This window comes from Orussus abietinus, unplaced genomic scaffold, assembly GCF_000612105.2.
Source record: "Orussus abietinus isolate OABI.00-Male unplaced genomic scaffold, Oabi_2.0 scaffold16, whole genome shotgun sequence".
Taxonomy (NCBI): Eukaryota; Metazoa; Arthropoda; class Insecta; order Hymenoptera; family Orussidae; genus Orussus; species Orussus abietinus.
The window spans coordinates 1,755,838-1,778,116 of record NW_019394714.1 but is presented as its reverse complement, the minus strand read 5'-3'; the positions used below and the strand labels follow the sequence as shown (position 1 = coordinate 1,778,116).

Here is a 22,279-nt window from a genome sequence, read left to right as displayed (position 1 = left end):
AACTCGCGACTCGCGGCCCGCGGAATCCGCGAGTGGACGAGACGACGAGGGCCTGGAGTTCCGCGGGACTCCAATTTGGCCCGATCCCGCGACGGCAGCCATTTAGAACGTTCGCCGCCATTTTGAATCGCTCGTTCGCTCGATCGCTCGATCGTCGGGAAAGGTCTTCTCCAAAGGGATCGCGCCTCGATTTCGAGTCTCCCGGGGTTCCTCGGGAGAGGAGATCGTCTCGCCGGCCGCTCGGCGACGCCCTGGACCCCGGTCCAATTAATCGTCCGACCTCTCGACGCGTTCTCCGCGAACCCGGACTTTCCGCCTCGACTTCCAAATCCGGTCTTCTCCTCGGGGCCGAGAGAGCCGGTCGGTGACGATTCGGATGCCAAACCGGCCGATACAGGAGCTATTTTAAGAGCTCCGCCGAGCCCGGTCCAGCTCCTCCGGATCCGATAATCGGCGGCTGGCGAGCTCCGAGGACGCGCGCGACCGCGGAGGCTTTCCGTCAGGTCGGAGTGCCGGTCTCCGCGTCCTCGGCGAGGTCGCGCGGACAAAGGAAGCGGGTCGGCGCGCCATCCGTGCTCGCTTCGTTCGATGGTTGCGTAACGGCTCGGCGCGGCCTGCTTTTTTCGCTGACGGAGCCGCGCTCGTTCCCGGCGAGTCAGGTCGAGGTTACTCGCGCCTTTTGCCCTCGCGTCGCCCTCGCGTCGCCCTTGCCGCGTTTCGCGCGGCAGAGTCCTCGGATCGTTTGAAAACGGGCCGGAAGAATTTCGAGCAACGCGGCAAGGGAAAACGAAGCTTTACTCTTTCTCCTCTCCCCGGCGCAATTACGTTCAAAACTCCTCGCAGAGGAGTTCCGTTCCCCGAGCACATTTGCGTAAACCGTGGTTTACGAAAAAAGAGTAGTCGCAGGGTAAAACGATGTTCTTTGAGGTTAGGTTACCCGAGGGTCGAGCGATCGTTCCGCGTGCCAGGTCGAGCTCTACGCGAACGCGACCCCCGTCCCGTTAGGACGTCCTAACCTATCGTCGGTCACCTACTTACTCGATCTTCAATCCGTTGTTCGGGATGCCGCATTTTTCCAGGTCCTCTCCCGGTTCCTCCCGTTTCTGACGGTCTTGCGTCTTCGGGCGTTGTTTCTCCTCGAGGCGATCGTCGGCGGAATTTCTCCTCCGGTTTTCTAGAAAACGGGACGAAGTTCCTCTCTTCGAACAGGCTGCGGCCGCGTCCTCGCTCGGGACGGATCCTTTGCTCCTTTTTCTCGCGTCTTGCCGGTTTTGCGCCGCGATTGGAACCGACCCACGATCCGCGTTTCCATTTGTCGGAAGATCGAGACAGCGTCGCGGAATCGCGAAAATCGTAACGAGTCAGCCCGGACTCCTTTCGTCCGACCGCGTGCCCCTGGAATGCCCGATTGACGCGAGGTGATCGACGCTCCCGGCCCTACGTTTCGACGGAAAAGTGTAAACAACCGTTTGAAATTCCGTCTCCTCTCCCTGCGAGAGTTTCTCCGAATCGATCTAATCAAAACATCGAGAAGATTTCTTTCCTCCTCCGAGTTCCTCTTCGGGGCGCGTCATGAGATCCGAGTATTCCGGAGCTGAAGAATCCACGGCTGACCGGCTCGGGACGTTTCCGGAAGAGTTTCCCTAGGTTCATCCGAGTCCCCGAATGTTCCCCCCTCCCCCGAAATCCCTCGATGGAACGATTTTTGCCCGTCGGGCGACGCGGGGGTCGCGGTCGGAAGCGTGGTTCTCCGATGATCCACCATGGGCAATGGATACACCGTGGAGGAGGAGGAGGAGGAGGAGGAGGAAGGGGGAGCGAGGTTTTGCGTAACGATTGATCGCGGTTCCTAGAGAGGCGGGAGAGAGGCGGGAGAGAGAGCGAGCGCGGGCGACGGACAGGGGAAGGGAGGGAGAGAGCGGGAAGCGACACGCGGAGGGCACGGGCACTCGTAACGCCACGGCGACGTACGCGGAGGGGCGGGAGAGCGGCGTCGGGATCGGGGACTAGGGAGGGAGGGAGGGAGGGAGCGGGTGCGCGCGCGCCGGCGAGCTCGGTCGCGCGAGAGAAAGAGCGGAGAAACGAGAGCCGGCGGTTGCGGTCGAGCGTGGTAGAAACGGCATCGCTGTACGGCCAGGCCGGGATATTTCGATACGAAGAGGGGAAACCTCGAGCCCCCTCCGGGTCGGTGCCCCTCGCCCCGGCTCGTCGGGGCGCGTCGCGACGTCGGCGTCCGCGCGCGCTGCGAGAGCGCTGCGCTATTCGGCGACCTTGGTGGGGGTAGAGGGCACGCCGGTCGGCGGGAGGCGCCGCCCCTCGGCGCGCGAGGGAACCCGGCGTGGGCAGGGCCGCGCGCCGATTGGCCGGCACCCCCGCCGGCGCGGACTCGGCCGACGGCGCCGGCCAATCGGCGCGCGAGCTCGGCTTTTTTATTCCTGTATTTATGCCAAAGGACGGAAGAGCGGTCGCCTCGTCGGGACGGAGGACACTCTCGTTTCGGGATCCGTCGAGGCTGCACGCGCGCACCTCCCGAGGTTCGTCGAGTGGCCGTTCTCTCTCTCTCTGTCTCTCCCCCCTTCCGTCCCCGAGTCGGTCGTCGCGGTACGTGCGCGCCGGAAGTGGCGGTCGAGTATTCCGGAGTGTCGTGCCCCGCGTCCTCCGCGCGTCCTCGGAGTGCCGTCGCGGTATCGCCGTGTCTCGGGTGTCGGGGTGACGGAGACGTCGCCTCCGGCGTTGCCAGATCGCGACCCGGACTCCGCGCCCTCGGCACGGGGAGCGCCGGGTCCTCGCGGACCCTTGGGGCGAAGCGGCCGCGCGACGTTCGGGGTCGACCGTCGGCGGCGAGCCGGCAACGCCGCATCGGCTCTCGCGGGGCTCGGGGTGGTCCGGCGAGTCTCTCTCTCTCGGGGCGCCGGCGGCGCGTCGTCGGTCTCTCTCGCTCCCGCTCCTTCCCCTGGCGTGCCCCCACCCCGGGCGCAACCTCGAACGGGTCGGGCGAGTCCACTCGGCGGCTCGCGAGGGGAGTTCGGCAGACCGAGCCGCTAGTCCGCCGCCGTCCGCGGAATGTGCTAGACGACGCCACGACGCCGCGCCGTTAACCTCCGCGCTCCGTTGAAACGTCCGAGCGTCGTCCCCGCGCCGATTCCGGACCGCCGTCGCCGGTCGACGAGGACCCGCCGTCGCGGCGGCTCCTCCGCGAGCCGCGCAGGGCCCTGCTTTATCGACCTGCCGCGCGGACGCACTCCGCTCGAGCGGCGTACATCCGCTCTCTCGCGACGGCCATGTTTGGTGTTTACGCGAGGGGGAATCGCTGACGTCACGGCGACACCGATCTCGGCCGAAGGTAGTCGCGCGGACGCGGGTCACCGGTCCTGCCCGAGCAGCGCCGACCGACGGACCGGGACTTCCACCCGGACGAGGGCGACCGGGCCCCGGGACCCCCGGACGACCGCGGACGACCGCGGACGCGCACCAGTGCCGCGGGAAATTCTCACCGATGGGACGTGCGAGGCCGTCGCTGCCGCAGCGCCGCTTGCGCTCGCCGGTCGAACTACTGGCCGACCCGAAAACATCGGCCGGCCGGCCTCTACGCTGAAATAGACCCGCGCCCCGACTCCCGGCGGACGCCGACCTCGTCGCGAAAACATCGGCCATGCTGCCGGCCGCCCGCGGGACACGTCCCACCCTCGACAACGACGGGTCTCCGCCGCGCCTCCGTCGCGCCTCGTAGTCGGGCCGCGCCGGCTGCCATGCCGATCGGTGCTCGGTTCCCCGGCGAGCTCCTTTGACGCGCATCCCCGAGCGATCCCCTCTCGCCAGGAGGCCACCGAGACCCGCAGCGGCCGCCCGCCGCCGACATGGACCTCGGCGACAGGGTCTACGCCGCCGAGCGGATAACCAAGAAGAGAGAGAAGCGGGTAAGTAGTTGGCCGAGGCGCCGCGGCGCGCCGCCACCGGCCGGATTTACCGCGGCTCTGCGTCGGCGCCACGTCCCTTCGGGCTCCTCGCGACGCCGACCGGGGAAACTCCCTTGGGAGGCGAACAACTTGGAACGAACTCGCGGAGGCTTCCAGAATTTTCCGGGAAAATCGCGGGACCGAGCCCCTCTACCTCCGGTAACGGTAGAGGCAAGACGGGCCGAAGGGTCTACCCGAGCCTCTTGGATGGATTTGTGCGAGGGTTGTTCCTTCTTGTTGCTTCCCCAAGGCGATGCCGAGGGCGGGACGTCGGGGTGAATTTTTGCTCATCTAATTGACGGGTTCGTGCCGTTGAGCGCGTCGGGAAAAGGGCTTTGAGATCCAATTGTTCGGCCCGCTTTTCCTCGGTGGTCGACGTGCAACGTTTTGGAAGTCGATTTCTGGCCGAATCGAGGCGCGCCGCCTTTACCTGGAAACGGGGAACCTCGGGACAACGGCCTTTTCACTTAACCCGGCTCGTCCGATTTTATCGCCGGGGGAACGATAAGGGGAAGTGAAAGCACGCGTTTTCATTGGAATCTCCGCGCGAGACTCCGGGCGGCCGCTTCGTTTGCTCGCGCGGATGTAATTGAAACGTAAACACGTGCTTTCGTCTTTTGCCGTTGCTCCGCGCGACGCACTCCGGCCTCGCCATGTGGAGCGGCCGTAAAGTCGGAGCCTTTGACTACCGTATCGATCATTTACTTTTTTTATTTTTTCTCGCAATTACCGCGCGAGACGTGGCGTCCCTTGAACGTTATCCAGGAGAGTCGGCCATCGCGCCGTATTCGCGCCTCGTCGCGATAACGCGGAAATCCGCGCCGTCTCGAGGCAACGAGAAAAAGAAACGTGCCTTCTTTACCTCCTTGTTCCGTTAATTCCTTTAACTTTATTCTCGTATTTGGCTTGAAATACATTCGCACGCAGCGAGGACGTTTTGGAGGCGTACCGTGACCGGTACGTCAAAAAGGCCGCGCGGTTGCGCACCTCGTCTCTCCTTCGCGTCGCGGTGTCTCGCGGGGGCGAGGATCTGGCAACGTCGGCGCCGCGGCGACGAGCTTTCCCAGCTGCCGCGACGCGGCGCGGTCCGCGCGCGTCAGCGCGTTACGTCACCGTTTTCCAACTGTCGCGGGCCGCGCCGGGCGCGCGCTCTCGGCCGCCAGTTGGTCGTCGGGGTTTTCGCCGGCGGCCGACCGACCAATCGCGGGGCGAGCGCGGACCCGCCGCGCCTCAACGCCGCCCGTTTTATCGACCGTGGGACGACGACCGGAGATTCGACGACTCGCCGGCCAAGCGCCGCGGTCACTCGCCGACGCGATCCCGGACGCTGCGGACCTTCCGCGCGATGGAACCAGAGGGCGCAAAGAGGTTGTCAACGAGGTTACCCCTTTTCCTTAAGCGCCCTTAAAGAACGAGATCCTGGGAGCCATCCGTTCCTAATTTTTAAAGAGAACGATCTCGATGACTCGGTCCGTTTCGGAGTCCGGGATCTTCGACGGTCGATTACTCCCGAAGATGGGACATTCCTGGTCTCGCGATCGCGGTCGATCTCCCGGCCTCTTTCCGTAACGTTTTTGCAGAGCCAACGGTCGTTTCGGTCCTCAAATCCAGTCGGTGTTAGGATGCACGCGACCGACAAAGGTCCCTTGACGAAACGATGCCTGCACTCCATTAACGCGTTCGCCATCGACGAGAAATCCACCGTTGCGTTTTACGTTGTCGCGTTACTCCGAACCTGGCTTTCTCCGGATTAAACGTCGTTCGATGGAATTGACCGTCCGACGATGATTAGGACGGACGAGGGTAACCTCTTTCGGGATTTCCGGCCGCCATTCTTCGGTTTTCGTCATTTTTATTGACTTACGAGTAAAGGATTTGAAACGATTACGAGCCAAACCGTGGAGGGTCTCTCGAGGGACGGCTCTTAAAGGGAGCGCCTACCAACTGTCCCTCGGTCTCGGTTTCGCATTTTGCCGGGTATTGCCGGGTATTGCCGGGTATTGCCGGTTATTGCCGGCCAATAAACCGCCTTTTGACGAATCGGCCCGTTAAAGCGGCTCTCTGACGAGCGGACTGCACCTTGGCAGACCGCACGCCGCCGATCTGGAAAGAAAATGGGCCGGATTTTATGGCACCGAGGCTCGGTCTAAATTGAAACCCCCCTCGTTGGCATTGATTTTATTCATACAAACAATACCGGCGAAAGCCCGTCCGAGCGCATTATGGTCGTTCGCTTTCCCGACCGTTCTTTACCCGAAACCTCCCACTGATAAAGTAAGACTTTCCTCGGGCATTCCTTAACGAGAATCGGATGCTCTTCGGGGTTAACGACTCTCTTCCTTTTGTCTGTTGCAGGGCAAGGTGGAGTACTTCGTCAAATGGAAGGGTTGGAGCAAAAAGTGAGTGGCTTTGCGTCGTTGTCGGTCTCTGCCCCTCGTTGGCAAAAATGTCCCCGAATTTTGAATAGTCGTCGCTACGCCGGAATTTCGCGATCGGTCGACGTCTCGGAGACGTAACCAGCCCTTATCGCAGCCTCGATCGGACGGAAGGGAGTGCATCGTGGTCTCGTTTCTTTTCCAGATACAACACGTGGGAGCCCGAAGAGAACATTTTGGACGTGAGGTTGATCGAGCTGTACGAGGAGAGCCAGAAGGGAGGAGATGTGTCGACGAGGAGGCCAAGGCGAAGGGACACTCGATACAGTGTAGGTTTCCATCTTGACCCTTGTCGATGACCCGTTGCGACTGTCCGGAATGGTTCCTATAAACGGATTGCATGATTATCCCTTGATCGCACCTCGATAACCCCCGGTCGCGACTCGAGGGGGCGGTGAAGTCACGAGCACCCCCAGGAAACGATGACGAGGGGGACGATCTTCACCCTGCGGTCGATGGAGATGTGCATTCGTTCCATAATTTCCAGGAACAGGTCCTAGCAAATCTGGTTGTCGAGGAGGAGCCAGGCGGCGACGAGAGGGTCGGGGAGGACAGCCAGGACGAGTCGACGACGGGCAGCACGTCCGCGCCTAGGCTTAACCCCGCCGCCCAGGACGAGGACACCCTTCCCAGTTCCTTGGACGGACACGAGTCCCCCACCCCGCCGGACCTCTCCGCGTCGGCATTCAGCGTCGACTCGGACAGCTCCAACAGCAGCGTGGACATTCCGCTACCGGCCAGAAGAGAGCCCGCCGGCACCAAGCGGAAGGCCGAGGTCCTCAGCAAGGAGTCCGGGAAAATCGGCGTGACCATCACCACGAGCAGTCCCAGCAGCGGAAGCGGAAGTCCGCCCCCGAACAAGATGCCTCGACTGCTGCCCCTCAAAGGGAACCCCACGTCTCCTTCCTACCACGTGGGTTGCTCGTCCAGGATAATCATTGCTAGTCCATTCTTCTTCTCCGTTCCTCCGACTGCACCGTTGAACCGCACTCATCCTGGAATTATTACCGATATTTGTCCGTTAATTACATGTACGGGCATGTCGCGGGAGGGAAAAAAAAAGAGAGAGGGCACGTACCTTTTGGAACTGTCTTTTTCTCGTCGCGGTTTTCAAAACGTTGGAGCATGCCCTGCGCGTTCCAATATGGGTGCAGTTCGTCGGTCCGCGTGAATGGCGCGGTGGCCTTCGAAAGACGAAACTGGATATAATTATTTTATCCCGATTTACCTTGAGATCGATACGGAATTGGCGATCGATCGAGCCAAGTAAGCGGTTAGTTTTAACGAGGCGTCCTTACTTTGCAGAGTCACAAGGTAAACGGAAGGAGACCTTCGTCATCGAGCGTCAAGTCGACGCCGGAAGAGCCGCTGCCGGCGGTGCCGACCACGCTGGCCCCCGCGGTCCAGGACAAGAAGAGACCGGAAGCCGACGTTCCTCACGGCCCTCCACCCTCGCTGCCGAGGGCACCCCCGGCCCCGCTGTCTCCTCGCATCGACACGCCTCTGGAGCAGCCGACGAAGAAGAGGCACTTGTCCGAGCACAAGCCGGAGAAGGCGACGAACGGCAGCGTCACGACCGACTCGAACGGCCACGAGTCTCCCAGCCCCACGGACTCCTACACGAACAACAACAGGTTAGCCACCATCGTCAATGGCCACCACAACGTTAACAACAACAACAATAACAACAACAACAACAACAATAATAATAACGGGCCGGCGAACCCGGAGCAGACGGAGCTCGCGAAGGCGAAGACTTACGTCCCGCTGAGCAGCCCGGGGACCGACTATTGGCACGCGAGGAATCCAGTCGCTGACCAGGTCTTCATCACCGACGTCACCGTCAATCTGAAGACCGTTACCATCAGGGAGTGCAAGACTGAGAAGGGATTCTTCCGGGAGAGGGATCCCAAGAGCGATATCTATTGAAGCCTGGCCTCGGACTCGATTCTCGATCGGGACGATGCGCCACTCCTGTCGAATACCTTGTACATATAAATTATTTTCACACTCGAACCACGCGTTAAGTTCGGAGAGAGAGGGTGCCAGGGGAGGATAGGCAAGGCCTAGTACGTTACCAAAAATCCAGGTCCACCATGGCCTTCGCGTTTCTGCCGGGAAACCGACCACCAGGGTGAGGGATGGATCCTGGGAATTGTCGCCCTTGGTGCACCCTGCTTTCGACGGCGCCGTAGCGCGGAGGCCTACACGTTACCAAAAATTCGAGTTCAAGATCCGGAGGACCTGGGGTTCATCGATCGGCGAGGACGCTCACCGTTGTGCCCATCTACTGGCCTCCGTACCTTGGGCGCACGTAGGGGCGAATATGTGCACCGCATCAGGGAACTGTCGCAGTGCCCCGCCCTGGACGCCCTGCCCAAATATTGGATACCCATACGAGGTACTCCACCGAGTTGCGGGGGAACTCGCGCGACCAGCTACGGACAGTGGTGGCTGGCGTTGTCCACGATGTGGCTGCCGACTCGATGAGAGGTCTGCAACGGCCGCCGGGAGGAACTCTGGAAAAGAAGGCAAGAAATTCGGACCTCGAGGTATTTTCGACTCCTGGGGGTCCGAATTGGACGCGGTTTCGATGCCGGTATTTTTTTAATTGGTTCCTAGCGCGGTTTTACGAGAGAAGCGGCCGACGAGGTCCACGTCGACGGGGCCTACCTCGACGAGGACGATCAGGGCGGAGTCGAGCCTTTTCACCTTAAATACGTCGACCGTCGACGTTTCGAGGGTTCGAGGAAGGCGCTTCTGGCGCAGGTCTTACGCCAGTGCACTTTTAATTCCAACGATCCCATTTATGACGCCCGATTTTAGACTAAGCTTCTAGGAAGCTGCATGACGCGAATCACCTTCCTGGCGGAAGGCGCACGTGGTCGTCGTTGGTCGATCATTCTACGTCTTCGCGGATGACTCTCTCTCTCTCTCTCTCTCTGTCTCCTCCTCCCCCCACCTCTCTCTCTCTCTCTTTCTCTCTTATTTCAACGATCGCTCCGCACGGAGGAAATCAAAATTTCTCACGAAACAACCAAAGTCACGTTTTCCGATCTAGAACCGACTAGGGCGGGCGAATCTCACCATCTGCTAGCAGGATTGGAATACTGTTTTTTTGCCTTGACTCTGGAATATCTACATTTTCAAGACTGGGTCGCTCTTGCTGGACATTCCCGGAAAACCTTGAAATTATTGATCAATTAGTGCTGACGAGTAAATCGAGTCGATTTACGTAAAAGGATTTATCATGTAACGTTTTTTTTTAAATGTTACGTTGAGAATTTGGATTGTCCTCCGGTTTCGCTAGTAAAGAAAGATGGTGGGCGTTCGGCTGTGCGTTATCGTTTCTAGGACTCGCGTACATACTCGGTGCATCGCTTGTGCACATTCTGAACCAGTAAATCCGTGATATAGGTACATAATATACATACACTATTATAGAGAGCTGACCATGCGTGTTGCTTATTTATTATAATTGATACGGTAATTTTTAGACTTTTACACCATTAGGGCGTAGCCTTGTTAGACTGGGCGCGATCGGACGTCTCGACGTAAAACGACGGACTGACGGAAAACAGTGCTGGGGAAAACGCCGTGAAATGTGGGAAGTAAGCGTTTACTTCGTTCCATCGTGACGATATTTCGATCGCCCGCGCGTTGTGCCACCCCGAGGGCGACTAATGTAAACGGTCGCTTCTCGCGATGATATCCAAAATCGCGTATTTCGGATGAATTCCAGCACGACTGACGAAGTCTCGGACGAATTCAGATTCCCTTAGTTCTTCCCTCGGCGTCGTCCTCGACTGACTACGGTCCGTAGACATCACTGAACTCTGCAGGGAGACGAATTCGAGGTCCTCGAAAATCCTTCCCCGCCGTCGGTGCACCTGCCGACAGCCCGAAATAGGTTAAAATCCATTATTTTCTACAAAGCTCAACTGTAACATCACCGTTAATTTCCCGTGAGAATTTTTTTATTTTACAAAATTGCGCGATCGAATCGTTTGCCGCGGAATCCCGTATGAGATACTTCGCTGTACAAAAAATGTACCGAAACTACATTTGAATGGCTCCGAGGAGCACGTTAGGTTCGTTTGAGAGAACGAATGTTCGCGATCGGTGTTCGCGAAATTCCGTACGTTGATTTTCGCGAGCTGGGACAATTAGTCTTGAGGCTATCGGTTACTCCTTTTGCGTGACCGTGAAAGAAATATCTCGCTTGGATTCCTCTTTCGAATCACACGCAGTACTCGTTGGTTACGGAGTTAAGTGGAGAAGTACCTATAATTTGTAAGTACCTATTGTTTTGTGTTGTTACGAAACATTGTTGTTTTTAGTAGGTAAAAGATTCATGTGTAACCCCGATGTCAGCACCAAGATAACGATACCTTCGCTAGGAGACGAACGGTGCAACGATCAATTTGCTCGCGAGGACGGGGTTTTCCTTATTTTCATGCTCGAGGCTTCTCCCAGAATTTGCACGTAAAATTTCACTCGCAACGAGACACCGATTAGGTTCATCGCGATGTAATTAGTTTGCGTATGAATTAGATTCGACGTCTCGGCGACCGTTTTCGAGTTTTATTATACCGAGGTACCACACCCTAACGTAATGGAGACTCGTGTGCCGTATATGTACATGTTTCCGCTCTATAATGTAATTATGTAATGCGCTGTACAGTAAGGGACGTTGTAAAAATTGTAAATACATTAGCGGAGGCTCCTGTTATATATGGGTCGGACGTTGGACGAGGAGCGGAGAATAAAGAAATGGGCGTAGCTGTAGGGTCATCGAGTTATCACTTGTAAATACAGAAGGGATTAAGTTGACCTAGTTGTGTACATGTTAATTACTGCGACTGGATGAGAAGTGCGAGAGAGAGGAGGATCCTTTTTAGGTTTAGAACTTTACGATATAGACTGTGCGCGTACCCCTTCGATAACGTTTCTTGTACTTAGAGACACTCAATTTAGACGATTAACGGCAGAATAATACACGCAGTATGGCTACGCAGGCATGTACGATACGTGAACCCCAGTAGTACCAAATCCAACAGTAATTTTAGTTCTGTCTGGTACAGATTCCTTATATTTCAATAAAATCTTTACTTCAACACGAGGCGTTCGATTCACTGAGGTCTTTCGGCAAACTCTAACATTCGGATCGGTTCTTTTAATTTTCTGCCGCGGAACAACGAGGCCCTAAGGGAGACCTGGCACTCATTAAATTTTATTTTTAAGAAGAAACTCAAAAATTGGAACATATAAGGGTGTAACAAGGAACTGCGCATGTGCATGACTGGGTAACCCCTATATAAGGCCGAGCGCGCGTCGCCAAAAGCGATCTATCGAAAGCGGGGCTGCGATTTTTGTCATAGGGAACATTCATAATTTTTTTTATTAGTATCAGTTACCTTATAAAAATTGTATATATAGTGTAACTCATACTCTTGAGCACACACGTTGTAATTTTGCTTGTATCATTTGCGGAAAAAATTAATGTAAGAGGAGGGTAAAGTCAAAGAGATCGTCACGAATGTTCTCTTACCATCGAATTCGACTTGGCGTCGGTAAGCGTAGGTAAGCCATATGGTATTACCGTCACGAGTGCGTGAGCCCCCAGCGGCGATTGTTCGATGGCACCGCCATCGCGAGTGCGCGAGCACCTACCAAAAATGAATTGTTTCGGCCCTGAGGGGTAACAGGTGGCAATTGCGTTAGTCGTCCGCATCCTCCACCGGAGGGCAGCACAGGAAGCGATCGCGCGACCCTACCCGTGAGCGATCTCCTAACTCATCTCTGGAGCCAAGTTTCGAGTCGCCATGATGAAAAAATCTGGACGTTACCTAAACCTTTTTGTTAAATACCTTTCAGCTTCCTAAAAAGACCGTAGTTGTTACTTTGCCTTTTTTTTTACCAATGTGAACAGTACACAGTGTGTAAAAAGTCGCGTCGGGTAATAATCACCGGGATATCCGTGCAGGATGCGGCGCGCCTTTCCGTCGCCGCCATGTTTGCGCAGGCGCAGTGTACACATGTCGGATCTATGGAGTCCCGCCGATTGCCCGCGATCTTCCTGCAACGAACAAGCCGAGCGTGCTGATAAAGGAGCTGCCCGCCCCTCGAGTTTAAATGTCGGCTACCAAACAAAACGTCGCGTTCCTGATCTCTCGTTGAGACCGAAGGATCGACCGAAGAGATATCGGTAGCAAGGCCCAGTGCGAAGGACGTGTCACCAGGATGGACGAGGTCGAAGTATTGGCGGACGTGGACAACGTTTGCCGGCTCTGTCTCTCTACGGAAGGACCAAAAGTCTCGATATTCAGCGTTCACGACTCCTCGGTGCCGCTTGCGTCCAAAATCAAGGCGTGTCTGTCGATAGAGGTTAGATCGCGCTTTTGCAGGTTATGTTGTCACTTTTAACGGTTTTATCGCTGTCGGTCACCTTCAGTGGCACTGGAATCCCTTCAGGCTTGCCACTAAGTGCATGGAGGGACTCTGAAATCATACATATTAAGACATTTTGTCGTAGATTAATCTCACTTGAACAGAGGGTATGGTCGTAACCATTTTGCTTGGACAATTCTACCAGAGAGATCGGTTATGATTATGCAATTTAAAAAGCACTAATTATTGTTCGTTTCCTATGTACTGCATCTTGCTCAGTGAAGCTGATTTTGTGCATGCGATTTGTAGCGTCTTCTCGATCAAGATGTGAAGCTACGAGTTATGGGAATGGTCATAACTATGAAGTTTCGTCATGTTTGTTCATTTTGTGTACTGTAAAACTGAGGAATAATGGGATAATTTAATGCCATTGCAGGTATTGTCAAATGATAAATTATCGACGCTAATATGTGCCCAGTGTGTCAAGAATGTCAATCATTGGCACAATTACAAGGAGTCATGTCTTCGCTCGCAAGACAAGCTCCAACAGTGGTTGGAAACCCAGATGTACAGATCACCATCGGTAAGTTTGAATTGTCTACTTCTGGTGCTCGTTTAAATTCGGTATCTATATAATTTGCATTTTAACAGGTTATAACTATAAAACAAGAACCGATGGATGTGGAGTTTTACGAGGATGCCATTGAAATCATTTCAGAATCTCATAATGGTGACTTTGAGAGAGTACGTTTTATTTAAATGTTGGAGATTATTATTGCTTTAGTTCTATCATTATTTAATGGTTTCTCTTTTTTCCTTCAGGAGGAAGTCGATCTCGAAGGAGATGTGGACGCAATTGAGATACTTAGACACGACGACTCGGTGGAAGAGTTTATAGATGATGACGATGACGAAGAAATAGAAATAGACATTGGTGGTAACGATTGTACAGCTTCTCCTCCGTCGTTGCCCAAGGAGCCACGAGTCGAACAACAAATTTCCCCCATTGTAATCAAAGATGAACAAGTACAAGATTATGACACCGATTGTAATATAGAAATTGAGTCTGTAACGGGTAGCGAACTGTTGCTTAATCCATTGGCTATGGTTGTGAATAGAAAAGAGCTAGTTATGGAGGCAGATTCGACTGAAAGGTCCAGTGGTCCAAAAGCACCGGCGAAGAAGAAAGCTCGACGTGGACCTCATACGCATTACAGAGGACCTCCGTTTAAACGAAAGTGCTATCAGTGTCAAATTACGTTACGTTCGAAGGGTACTTATATGAGGCATATGACCGAATTCCATGGTACCACCAATCCCCTTCGTTTACCGGCTATGCCAAGTCCTTCTAAAGCTTCGAAATCAAAAGGTCAGAAGACTAAGTTGGACGGGCTGAAGAGACCACAGCACACCAGCACTCCAATTATGGATCAGAAGAGAAACAATCGTGATATGGTAATGAACGGCGACAGAAGTTTGGATGACGAAGAAGAAATGATCGAAGATGTGGAGGACGAGTTAGTCAGCATGGAAAAAGACTCTCCTCTGACAAAAGTTCAAGTTGACATCATCAGTCAACTGAAAACCTTCTCCTGTTACTCCTGTCAATGCGACTTCCCTGACAGGCGAAGTACCCTCAACCACATTCGCCAACACATGCCTGACTTGCGACCGTACACGTGTATCGCCTGCCTTACAGAGTTCCAAGATAGTTCGATGTACCAGTTTCACTGCGGATCTTCCTTCGAATGTGCGATGAAGATCGCATTGGTAGTTCCTAGACAAGGTAGCGAAAAGTACTTTGTTTGTAACATGTGTCTTCGGCCGATGTTAAATAGAAAGGAATTGCTCAGTCACTTGTCAAAGCATTCCGACAAACAGTACGAGCAGTTGACAACTCCGATGAAGGATCCACCCAAGTTAACTCCAATGGTGCCGATGCCGTCAAGAAACGATTCCAACGTTGCGGGGCCTTACAAGAATGGCAATCCTGCATTCAATCACATGTGCAACTTGTGTGGAATGATATATCGACATAAGCCAAACATGCTGAAGCACAGAGAATTATGTAAGGGGCTGCCACCCGATGCCAGGACATCCTACAAGTGTTCCTTCTGCGGAATGACCTTCCTCGTATTCAAGAAATTCTACTCGCACACTACATCGGAGCACAACACTCGTGACCTGCATTGTTCTTGGTGCAGCGCTAAGTTCCGTTCTCCCAGCGATTTCTTGATGCATCACGAGAAACACCGTAGCACCGTAGAAAACATTGACACCGACGACGAAGACTCCGCGAGGAACGAGTCGACCAGGAACAAATCCAGCGGACTGCAAAGCTCTTCCAAAAACTGGGAGACCTTCCACGAGGTCCAATCGAATAAATCCAGGAGCACCTCGCAGAGGTACAACTGTGCCCTCTGCGGTCAGGAGTTCTTCACAAGGGCGGAATTGGGAGAGCACAGGAATTTGCACCTGAAGGTCAAGATCTACTCCTGCGTGATCTGTCGTAGCATGTTTAGCAGCGCAGGTGCCTTGGAGATACACATGAAGGACCACGGTATAGAGGATCCCAACGAGAGGAACGCCAACAGCTCTTGCATCGAGTACGACAGGACGGAGGACGCGAAGCCACGGGTGGAAAACATGAAGCCAGTGTCTAAGACCGAGATACAGAACGCCGAGTGTGAATATTGCGGCAAGGTCTTCTCTAATTATACAAACATGAAGCGGCACAGTAAGAACATTCACGGAGACCGCGAGCGCGTGTATTGCTCGGAGTGTCCGAGAAGCTTCAAGAGGCAAATCATGCTCGACAAGCACGTCAAGGCAGAGCACAAAGTACTGAAAGGTTCGCTGCAGTGTCACCGGTGCAACAAGAAGTTTGCCTTCCAGGTACGACTCGCCATTGTCGATCAGGAAATTAAAACTCCTATCGATTATTCTTTTGACCGACTCTTTCGATTACTTCCAGGCGAACTTAAATCTACATATAAGAAACGTTCACGAGAACTTGAACGAGGGTAGTTTTAAGTGCGACATCTGCGACAGAATTTTCGTGGAGGAACAGTCGTTGAAGACCCACAGGGGTTGGCATTACCGAGCAAATTCTCGTATCAGTGTCGGTCCTTCCATAAGTTTCACTCCTCTCAACAAGTCGGCTCCGGCTACGATAACCAGCCTTGAGAAGGTACGCCCATGTTTAGGAACTCGACAAACGGTAGACTTTAATTCGATAATCAACGTTTCAGGTGTCGCCTTCGAGGAAGACGGCCAATGCCAGGCCAGCCAGAGCTAGGAAATCCTTCCCGAACCCTCCGCCCCAAAAACCGTCGACCGCTCTAAATCTGCAGTGCCAGGTATGCGACGAAAGATTCGGCGACGTCCTGGTGTTGCGAAAGCACCTCTGGGACGTGCACTGTGCCCGTAACAAGCAAGAAAAGGAGTTCCCGACCCAGGAGCTCCAATGCAACCTGTGCACCAACATGTTCCCCGACAAGGAGAGCCTGGAGCAACACGTACAATGGCACAACCAGCACCCGATCCTGAGCTCGGAAACCAAGGCCCAACACAAGTGCGAGACCTGCGGGAAGAACTACAGCACCCGCAAAACCCTGCTGCGCCATCGAAAGCTGCACAAGGCCGTCTTCAAAGTCCCAGGGACCACGAGGAAATTCCAGGCTCTGGCGAAGAAGCCTCCGAGTCCACAGTTTCCTTGCCAGGACTGTCCCAGGGTGCTGGCAACCAAGGCCGCCCTTCAGAGGCACAAGACCATCCATCGATCCTACTCCCCGAAACAGCCGTCCCCCTCGTCGCCATCCAGGAAGCGTTCCGTCAGTCAAGAGTCCACCTCGTTCAACCCGAAGAACAAGAAGATAAAGGTGGACCTCGCGTCCATTCTGCCCGTTCCGGCGGCCCAGAGGTATTCCTGCAAGATCTGCAAAAAGAACTACTCGAGTGGAATAATCCTGCAGAAACATCAAAAGGACGAGCACCGCGGAACTCGTAGCAGAAGCCTGCCATCGGTCCAGGTCATCGAGGAGTGCATGCCCGTGACGAACCTCGACGGTTCCTTCTCCTGCAACGTCTGCGGCAAGACCTTCCCCGGGATTTCCAACGTGCGTCAGCATTTCTCCATCAAGCACAAGCCAGCGGCCATGGCCGCTAACGCATCGCAGTCTCAGTCCAAGCCTAAATCCAGTCCTGCGAAGAGCAACGCCAAGACTTCGAAATCCAGCCTGCCTACCCCCGATGGTGGAGTCATCATGTACTGCTGTGCTTTCTGCGACCGCCACTTCTTCACCAGGGATATGGTCATGGAGCACATCTTCAAGGTGCACCACTCGATCTACCAACCCGATCCGAACAGTCCAGCGCCGTACAGGTGCACCAACATCACCGCATACGTCATCAAGGACGCCATCGACTCGAGATCCTGTCCCGTATGCAAGGTCCGATACCCCAACACCAAGGCTCTCAAGATTCACTACTTCAAGTACCATGATTTGTCGGCTTAAGGCTGGAGTATCGGGGACAAGTACCAAGGATACCACGATGAAGGTAGAGATCGTCTCTCCGTGCTTCCGCGAAACCGAGTGGAGGATCATCGGCGTCCGCTGACGAGGTTTTTTAGGAGGTCGAGATGAGAGCCTATCCGTTAAGATTGCATAGGTTCCGCATGGATTTAGAACCGAGTTATATATTATATGTTCGTATACGTTACATAGGTCTTCGGTCCTTGGTTTTTCTACCGGGGTTCTTCCAAGTGCCCCGTTGCGGCGCGGATCGTTCTTCGTTAGCCGGTCATGTACCAGGGATGAAGAGCGTATCTTGAGGTAGAATTAAGACGCAGAGGCCGGCGGGTCAAATAAACTCCGCGATGACTAGGATGGTCGTTTCCTTATTCGACTTTAACTCGAGTAACGACGTCGGCCTCGAGGCGCGTACTCCTTGACCAGGAACCTCGCCCCGAAGCGGACGCTGGAGGACCCCGAAGAATGCTCCACCGTTTTGTCCAGCCCCGCGGTATCGGACCCGACCACCGAGGAGTTCGAATTTTGTAAATAAACCTGCCCAAGGATCCAGAGGAGGATCAGGGATCTTCGTCGCGAGGACGAACCGGTACAACGCTTCCCTGGGTCCCTCGCTGCTGCCCCGGGCAGCCCGTGGACGTTACGTCCGACGAGGTATAGTCCACCCTAGCAGTTTTCTTAACTCTATACCTACGAGGGGTACTCGATAATGTCATTTCAAGATGTCCAACCTATGCACGTAGGTTTTGCCGGTCGCGCACCTTTCATCTCGTTCTAGACTCGCGATCAATTTTGTAAATGTTTTATAAATATTCGTGCACGGTATCTTTTCGCAAATCATGTACGAAGTCGAGCCGGAACGCGGGGGAGGGTCTTCCGACTTGTTCGCTAGGTTACTTACGTTCCCGGTTGCCGTCGACTCGTCGGTGATACCTGTATAATGGGCGGCCGATAAACGCGTCTCTGGAATTCCTTGACGCCAAGATTTGCGAGCGATAAGCGGACACTTGGGCGCATTTAAGATTCGCGGGGTTTCGGAGGTCTCGTCAATATTTGTCCAAGTACCGGACCTTGCGGAGTCGACGCTCTTGTTTCACTTTTGGATACTCAGAGGATTGAAATAAAGTGATTCAGCCGGCTTTGTATAAATACTGGACCTCTTCGGTCGTCAACCTCCCCCTGGCCGAATTGTCCGTTTAATAAGGGGGTCTTTTTAATGATTCCGTTTACTCGACTCGCAAAAGGGATTCCACGAGTCGCGAGTGGGAGAAGGGCTCAAGAAACAAACCCACGAGGTGCTCTTAAATTTCATCTTTTCCCTTTTCGTATGAATGCACAAAACATTTTTAATATAAACTTAAAAATTCGTACAACAATATGAAAAATTATAGACTATTATACACGTATATATATTTTTTTTGTATGTATATATATATTTTTATATCGTTACTTCTTTTCTCTTGTGTATTTTTTCCGTTTTCTCGCGTTTTCTCTCGAAGGTTCTCGCATCGAATATATCATCTTCAGGGGAGGCCAGAGCCTCCCCGTTCTTTTTTTTTCGCGCTAAGTTATAGAAATATAAAGTTGACTGTTTAACGGACCTTGCCCTACGACTTACAATCAAGGTGTTAATTATATTAATACTTCAATAATAATCGAATGTCGCGCGCGTGCCTCCGTAGAAATATCGGACCGCGCGTCCGCGCGAGTATCTCGTTTCTTTTCCTTTCATTTCCGCTTTTCTCGCGGATCTCCACCCAAGCAAAGTATACTCGCGCCTCGATTACGTCATTTTACGTGATCACGAATTACGCGACGCTTTTGCAGCTCGCAGGATTATTCGTGAAAGTGGCGCTCGAGAACCTCCTGTCTCCGGCTCTTCGCGGCCGCCATCTTGGTTGCCCGAACGACTCGAATGATCCCACCGTAATGAGGATTTATTAGTCTGTTTTTATTGAACGTTCAATTCCTTAACGAGAGGGGTCAAAAAGAATTTGAAAAATTCAATCTTTTCTAAAGTCTCCTGATTTGAAATTCCGAGAAACGTGAAAATCTTGAGCTCGGACGGGAGGCTCTCGTAGGCCGCTTTTCTCGCTCTTCTAAGTTCCAAAAATACAGAGTTCTAACTTCGTGGTCTGTCTCGAAGCCCTCGGAGGGACTCTAAGCTTTCCTCGTAAGACTGAAGAATTAGAACTCGGTCGAGCGCCACGGGTACTTCGATCTCGACATCGATATCGAGTAACGCCGACCTTCCTCGGTGCTCAACCGCGACTCCTCGAGTCGGAGCCCTTTCGACGATCGTTCATATATTGCGAGGTAACACCCTAGTTATTCTACGTGTACGTACACCGAGTTACAAAAGTCACTAGAATCAAACTGTAAAATTACAAAAAACCCCTATGCACTGCGCAACGTCTGCGGAATATCGATCGACGGTTTGCGGGATTATTCAGACGGCTACAAGATGGCGACGCTAGGATCTCGAGAGCGGTTACATCGAGTACACGTTCCCCTCGCTTCGTCGGATACGCTCGCTTAAAATTAACCGTGGACCGTGCCAAGACTTATGTAACCCCGGGTAATTTGACTAATTACAATTTGCCCTGATGGCAATGCCGGCGCAAAAGTTAAGTACGCAACGTCGCGGGGACATTAGGCCGAATCTCGCTGTCCTCGTCCGTAGTCTCGATAGTCGTCCGCGACCTGATATGAAGACGCACGAAGGGTCAAAAGATCGATAACGACAACGAAAAGTCATCGATCGAACTCCCGTTCGCTATCCCGGCTCCGATTTAACGCAAATGGCCTCTTTGGTGATTACAATTCCCCGGATTTTAATTGCGACCCATTGCACGCCGTTACGGTTAATGATACATAAAGGTGTGCACTTCGCGCGGTTAACGGCAATCCGAGAGCTAGGGTCGAGGCGACGTCCCCCGGCCGTCGAAAACGGTCGCGCGACGCCCTTTTCGAGCCCATCCATTGACGCTCTAGGTAAAAAGGCGGGTCTAACGGACCCGATGGCGATACACTGACTATTATAAAGAGAGATCATAGTAGGGCACGACATCGATAATTAACGGTGGTAACTCCGTAAAGGTAATAGGTTACTCTCGCCTCGAAGGTCGCCGAAAGTGGTCTACGGCGATATTATTGCGCATAAAGATATTTCGTCGGTCTCTCCCCGCCCGCCTCGCGTCGCCCGAAAGACCTCTTTTATAGATCAAAGTGAGTTTCAATCGCGACGGAAATCAAGCGAGAAGCTCGAATTTGCGGCTTTCAAAGACGTCCGAAGCCGAGCGAAAGGTCAGAAATTGCCCTCCGAAATCGCTCGTCGACTGGGACAAGTCGCGGGGCTTGAAAAGCGGCCAAAGGCCGGACTTCAAAGCGCCGACTTCGGCCTCGTCAAAGATTTCGAGAAAAAAAAATGCCCTACCCGACCGCGTAATTTCTCGTATCGAAGCTTTTCATCCTACTCGACACCTGGAAAACCAAATTAGATCGTATCGATCCTAATGGTGCTCGAAATCAATGCGAATCGAGAAATTTCCAAATTTTACTTCCAGCTTCTCGCTTTTCTTGCGACGGGGACGAAAAATGCATCTCACCCAAACGTACGAAACTTTTTGTCCGTTTGGGGGAGATCGACCCTTCCGTTCCTTCTTCGACCTTTCTTTTCCTCATTTTCCTCATTTCGCCATTTTTTTGCTAGTCGAAGTCGCAAGTATCGCGCACCCCTCTTCGCCTCGTCGCGTTCATAGACATAAAAACGACGCGCCTTTCACTTTCACTGCGAATTTCCGCCGCGGAACCCGGAAACGCGGAATTGTGGAAACGATTCACGTCAGCCGATTAACTCTTCTCGCGGGTATTAAACATTGTAACGCGACGATCGCGACCGGGAAGTATTTATTTCCGATCGATCGATCGGTCCTCGCGCCGAAGAACACGTACACCCGGGATACGTACACACGCGGACATACACAAACGCCGGGAAAAATCGTAAAATTAGACAACAGCTCGGTAGAAAATCCGGGATGCAATTTCCCGTGACTATCTCGAGGAAGAAAAAATTGTGGTCACCTGGGATCGAACCCACGCACCGTGGACGCACGGCACGATCGTGCAAGGTATACAGGAACTTTCTTAACAGGAAACAAATGACTTAAAATTGACTCGATTAAACTATCTCCTTCCGACCACGCGTCGTCAAAAATAAGCGGAATAATTTCCGCTTATTTTTTCCCCGTAGAAACGGCGTTCTCGCGTTACGGTGTAATCGCATTACGCCGAGTCGGCTCGCCGCGATCACGGAGCATTCCGATTCGGAAATCGTCTCCCTTGGAATTTCCGACCGCGTATCGTTCGAAAGGAGGAAAACGGGGAACGAAGGGTCCTTTTACGGTCCACCGCAATTTTCGGGAACGAGGAATTGGCGGTCGCTAATCGCGATAAGGAGAAAAGGGGTATTTGTCGCGGATAAATACTCGGGAGCAGGGCCGACTTCCCGGTGGCCGTTTACGAGTTAACAGCGGCCGTAAAGCCTCCTCGTCTCGAGGGAAGGACCGATCGTAAAGACGATTTACAAATTTACGAGCGGGGTCCTTAAACCGGAGGTTAATGTATGGACTCGCATCCTGCTCCGCAGTTTCGGGTTCCTAAATCGCGAACGAGTCGGCCGCCTCTTTAAACACATGTATGTATTTTAATGTATGGCCTCGCAATGGCCGAAGGGATTCCGCGATTTCGGATTCCGCGATCGAGGTCGAGCGGCGTCACGGAAAAGAGGAGAGGCGCCCGCCTCGAAAATAACGACGTATCGAGTCCTTTTTATTCAATAGCTTTTTTATTGGTTTAATTATAAAGAAGTAACAAAGAATAATAATTTCATGATATTATGACACTCTCTCTAGTCTCTACCTGGCGCTCGGTCTCACTCGCTCTCTCGTTCGCCCGCGCACTCTCC

General features: G+C 53.5%; 3 protein-coding genes across 5 annotated transcripts in view; 2 read left to right on the top strand and 1 right to left on the bottom strand.

The window, feature by feature from the left end:
* The window catches only part of LOC105696789 (ras-related protein Rab-37), a 62,507-nt gene extending 58,972 nt beyond the window's left edge, over positions 1 to 3,535 (bottom strand). Inside the window, exons 1-2 of one of the 2 annotated variants that reach the window (XM_012419515.2) lie at positions 3,495 to 3,535; positions 1,039 to 1,174 (exon numbers count right to left, since the gene is read on the bottom strand). In XM_012419515.2, coding sequence (XP_012274938.1) covers positions 1,039 to 1,071 — 33 coding nt within the window. In that variant the 5' untranslated portion in view covers positions 1,072 to 1,174; positions 3,495 to 3,535. Of the gene's footprint in view, positions 1 to 1,038; positions 1,175 to 3,296; positions 3,376 to 3,494 lie in introns of those variants that run through there. The other variant, XM_012419514.2, reaches the window with a different exon arrangement.
* A 277-nt stretch (positions 3,536 to 3,812) lies between these two features.
* On the top strand, positions 3,813 to 11,508 carry LOC105696787 (polycomb group protein Pc). 2 transcript variants are annotated; one of them, XM_012419511.1, is made up of 5 exons: positions 3,813 to 3,917; positions 6,312 to 6,355; positions 6,537 to 6,660; positions 6,885 to 7,304; positions 7,697 to 11,508. In XM_012419511.1, exons 1-5 carry the CDS (start codon positions 3,858 to 3,860, stop codon positions 8,318 to 8,320), a joined length of 1,272 nt encoding a protein of 423 aa, XP_012274934.1. In that variant the 5' UTR covers positions 3,813 to 3,857; the 3' UTR covers positions 8,321 to 11,508. The 2 variants fall into 2 exon arrangements, with proteins under 2 accessions (XP_012274934.1, XP_012274932.1); XM_012419509.1 differs by having other exon boundaries at positions 6,879 to 7,304.
* A 114-nt stretch (positions 11,509 to 11,622) lies between these two features.
* LOC105696786 (zinc finger protein 845) lies at positions 11,623 to 21,995 on the top strand. Its single transcript, XM_012419508.2, has 6 exons — positions 11,623 to 12,778; positions 13,218 to 13,364; positions 13,433 to 13,525; positions 13,604 to 15,676; positions 15,756 to 15,971; positions 16,033 to 21,995. Exons 1-6 carry the CDS (start codon positions 12,635 to 12,637, stop codon positions 17,296 to 17,298), a joined length of 3,939 nt encoding a protein of 1,312 aa, XP_012274931.1. The 5' UTR covers positions 11,623 to 12,634; the 3' UTR covers positions 17,299 to 21,995.
* The last annotated feature ends 284 nt before the right edge of the window (positions 21,996 to 22,279 follow it).